The 2,986-nt window shown below is 37.4% G+C and overlaps 1 protein-coding gene across 1 annotated transcript in view; it reads left to right on the top strand.

Moving 5' to 3' along the window:
- The window catches only part of ADAMTS12 (ADAM metallopeptidase with thrombospondin type 1 motif 12), a 392,100-nt gene that overhangs the window by 277,316 nt on the left and 111,798 nt on the right, over nt 1-2,986 (top strand). Inside the window, exon 8 of the mRNA XM_004385253.1 lies at nt 162-306. Coding sequence (XP_004385310.1) covers nt 162-306 — 145 coding nt within the window. The remainder of the gene's footprint in view (nt 1-161; nt 307-2,986) is intronic.

Below are 2,986 nucleotides of genomic sequence, written 5' to 3'. Positions count from 1 at the left end.
CCTTCTAGATAACTTCCCTCTTGGGCCAGGAAGCGTCTCTGCCTTCTTGAAATTGTCTTGAAGGAAAAGGGTAAATTAGAGGGATAGAAGTTTCTGTTGGAAAGGCTAAAGATGAAGAGAATTGTAAGCAACTGCTCTTATTTCTGTTAACTTGTTTTCAGTCGAGGTTGGGGTTTCTGCCTTGATGACATCCCCAAAAAGAAAGGCTTGAAGTCCAAGGTCATTGCCCCAGGAGTGATCTATGATGTTCACCACCAATGCCAACTACAGTATGGTCCCAATGCTACCTTCTGCCAGGAAGTAGAAGTAAGTATTGGGGATCTTGATGCCTCCGGTGGGAATGTTTAAGACTCCAGCATACTGAAAGAATGGCCAGGGAAATATCTGGAAATCAGAGAATCAAGACACAGAAACGGAGGCTTTCTGTTCACGGCCAGGTATCTCTAAAGCAGTCAGGTTGAGATCATTTATATTGCTTGACTCTGCCTCCTTGGTATTTCTATGGAGTCAGCAATCCTTTGCAAGTGGGTGGTAGTTGAGAAAGTTCTATAATGATTTTCAAGATTTGCAGTGCTTCATATCTGCAAACTCCCTAGACACCAACTTAATCACTGAGGTGGCTCCCTTTTCTAAATTTATCATCTGGTTGCAAAGTACCACCATATCCCAAGGTGGAAATAAGTTTCTTTCCCAATTCATCTTTCTCCCTTATCTTCAACATCCAAATCATCAGCCAAGTCCTGACATCATACCTCCTCAGTAATTTGTGGCTATGTCCCATCTTCCTTATTCTCATTACTTTCTTAATTCAGTTCCTCATCATCTCTCATTGCTTTGTAATTAACTCCTACCTGACCTTTCCCCCATTCAAATTGTTGTCCAAGCTATTTCAGACAACACAAATTAACCATGGTTCTCCTCTGCTTTTAGGGCCCCTACTGATCATAGAAAAAAGTCCCAACTCTTTTGTGTGTCACATAAGGCCCTCTGTGGTCTGGTCTCTGCCTATTCACTTAATTTATCCATTTTAGTGCAAGAATATCAGTGTTAACACAGACATTGTTAAGGCAAGTCTTGTTGAATCCCTGCCAGATTCTGTGCTCTGTACTGAATAAGATGAAAAAGACAAGCACTCAAAAATTAATAAGACAAATATTTGCCTTTAAGGAGTTCATGCTCTGGTGGAAGATGTAGACATAAAAATTTTAATGCAGTGAAATAAATACAAAAAGAGATATATAGAAAGAACTCAGAGGATGTAGTAAACTGTGCTTAGATAGCAAAAGTGATATTTAACAGAGGAGGTAAAGTTGGTATTAAAATCTTTCATCCCTCGTTTCAAACCGGTTACCAAATTATGCAAATGTGCCTTCTAAATATCTCTAAAAGCTGTCTCTACATGACTGCCATAGTCCCTGACTGGTTTCCTTACCTAAAGTCTGCCTCCCTTCAACTCTAATCCATTCCTCAAAATGCAGCCAAAGTGACGTTTATAAATGGAAATCTGCTTGTGATCCCCTCTGATTAAAATATTTCACAACCTCCCATCCCCTTATAATAAAGTTCAGATTCTCTAAAATGACTTAAAAAGGATTTCAGGATTAACCCTAACTCTCATTCTGTGGTTTTCTCTCTTAGAATATTGTTTTAACTCTCTAATCAGATACTCTGATTATATGTATGTTGTACTTTATCACTCAATCTTCCATATCTTGCAAACTCTCCTCCATATTTTTTGTAATCTCTTTACATTTCTGTACTGCCTTTTGTTTAAATTCCTTACCTTTACCATCAAATGCACTAATTTTCTTTTCAGATGTGTCTAATCTTCTGTTTAACCTATCCATTGACCTTTTTAAATCTCATTTATTGTATTTCTTACTTCTAACAGTTCTATTTGGCTATTTTTCAAACTTTCTCTCATTTCTATGATCTTGTTTTCCTAATTCAGACTTCCAATATGATATTTTCTTTCTTTAATTGTATATAACACATTTATTTTACAATTTATATTAGATAATTCTAATTTCCAAGGTCTATGTTGCCTGTTTCTTCTATTTGAGGTTTCTTCCAGCTTGCAATTATTGTGCATTGTTTCCTTTTGTGAATTTTGTTTTTATTTTGAGCTCTTGGTCATGAAACTTTTCATCAGGTTATTCTTTGAGGCTTAGATAGATAACATGTTCTTTCAGAGAGAATTTTCACTGCCATTCCTGGGTCACTTTAAAATAAACTGTTGGGTTGATATTGTTGGGACTACTTAGGTGGTGTGGGGGCCACTGAGAATATAAACTCTCAGAGATAACATTTTACCAATCCTTCTAGAGTTAATGTCAAAACAGGCAAGTTTCTGGCTGTGTCTCCACATAATTTTTAGTTCATTCTTTCACTCAGGGGACAGTCCTTTGGGACTATGGCTTCATATGGGAGTTTTCCATCCAACTCCCCAGTCCAAATAAGCCCTAGGCTTTGTTTCCAGTACCCAAGTGACCATTAATACTAAGATCTAGGTTACCAGGTTTGCATCTCCAGATTAACAATTCTGTTACATTTTTAGCCTCTGAGAATTTCTTGCCAGCTCCGGGATGCATTCAAAACATTTTAAATATTTTATCCACCATTTTAGATGTTCTGAAGATAGAAGGATTTTCAGGGTATCTATTCTGTTGTTTACTAGAAACAGACTGCTCTGGCTATCACTGGTCATTTCCTCCCTTGCATTCTGTGTTTATCCAAACTGAATGCCCTCTATTCCCTGAAAGTGCCAGGTTCTCCACCACCTCTGTACTCCTCCTCCCATCATTTGGGTCTCAGTTTAAATGTCACTTCGTATTACATTCTGTATTTTCTTTGATAAAGCCCTTATTAGACTATATTATAGTTGATTATTTGTCTGTATACCACACTATATTGTAAGCTCCCTTAGGAAATTTTTATCCCTGGTAGTCAGCAGTGCCTGACACATAACAAAACTAAACCTGTTGCC

The sequence above is a fragment of the Trichechus manatus genome, unplaced genomic scaffold (assembly GCF_000243295.1).
Source record: "Trichechus manatus latirostris isolate Lorelei unplaced genomic scaffold, TriManLat1.0 scaffold00135, whole genome shotgun sequence".
NCBI classification, from domain to species: Eukaryota; Metazoa; Chordata; class Mammalia; order Sirenia; family Trichechidae; genus Trichechus; species Trichechus manatus.
The sequence above is the reverse complement of the archived record's forward strand: the minus strand, read 5'-3'. Positions and strand labels throughout refer to the sequence as shown.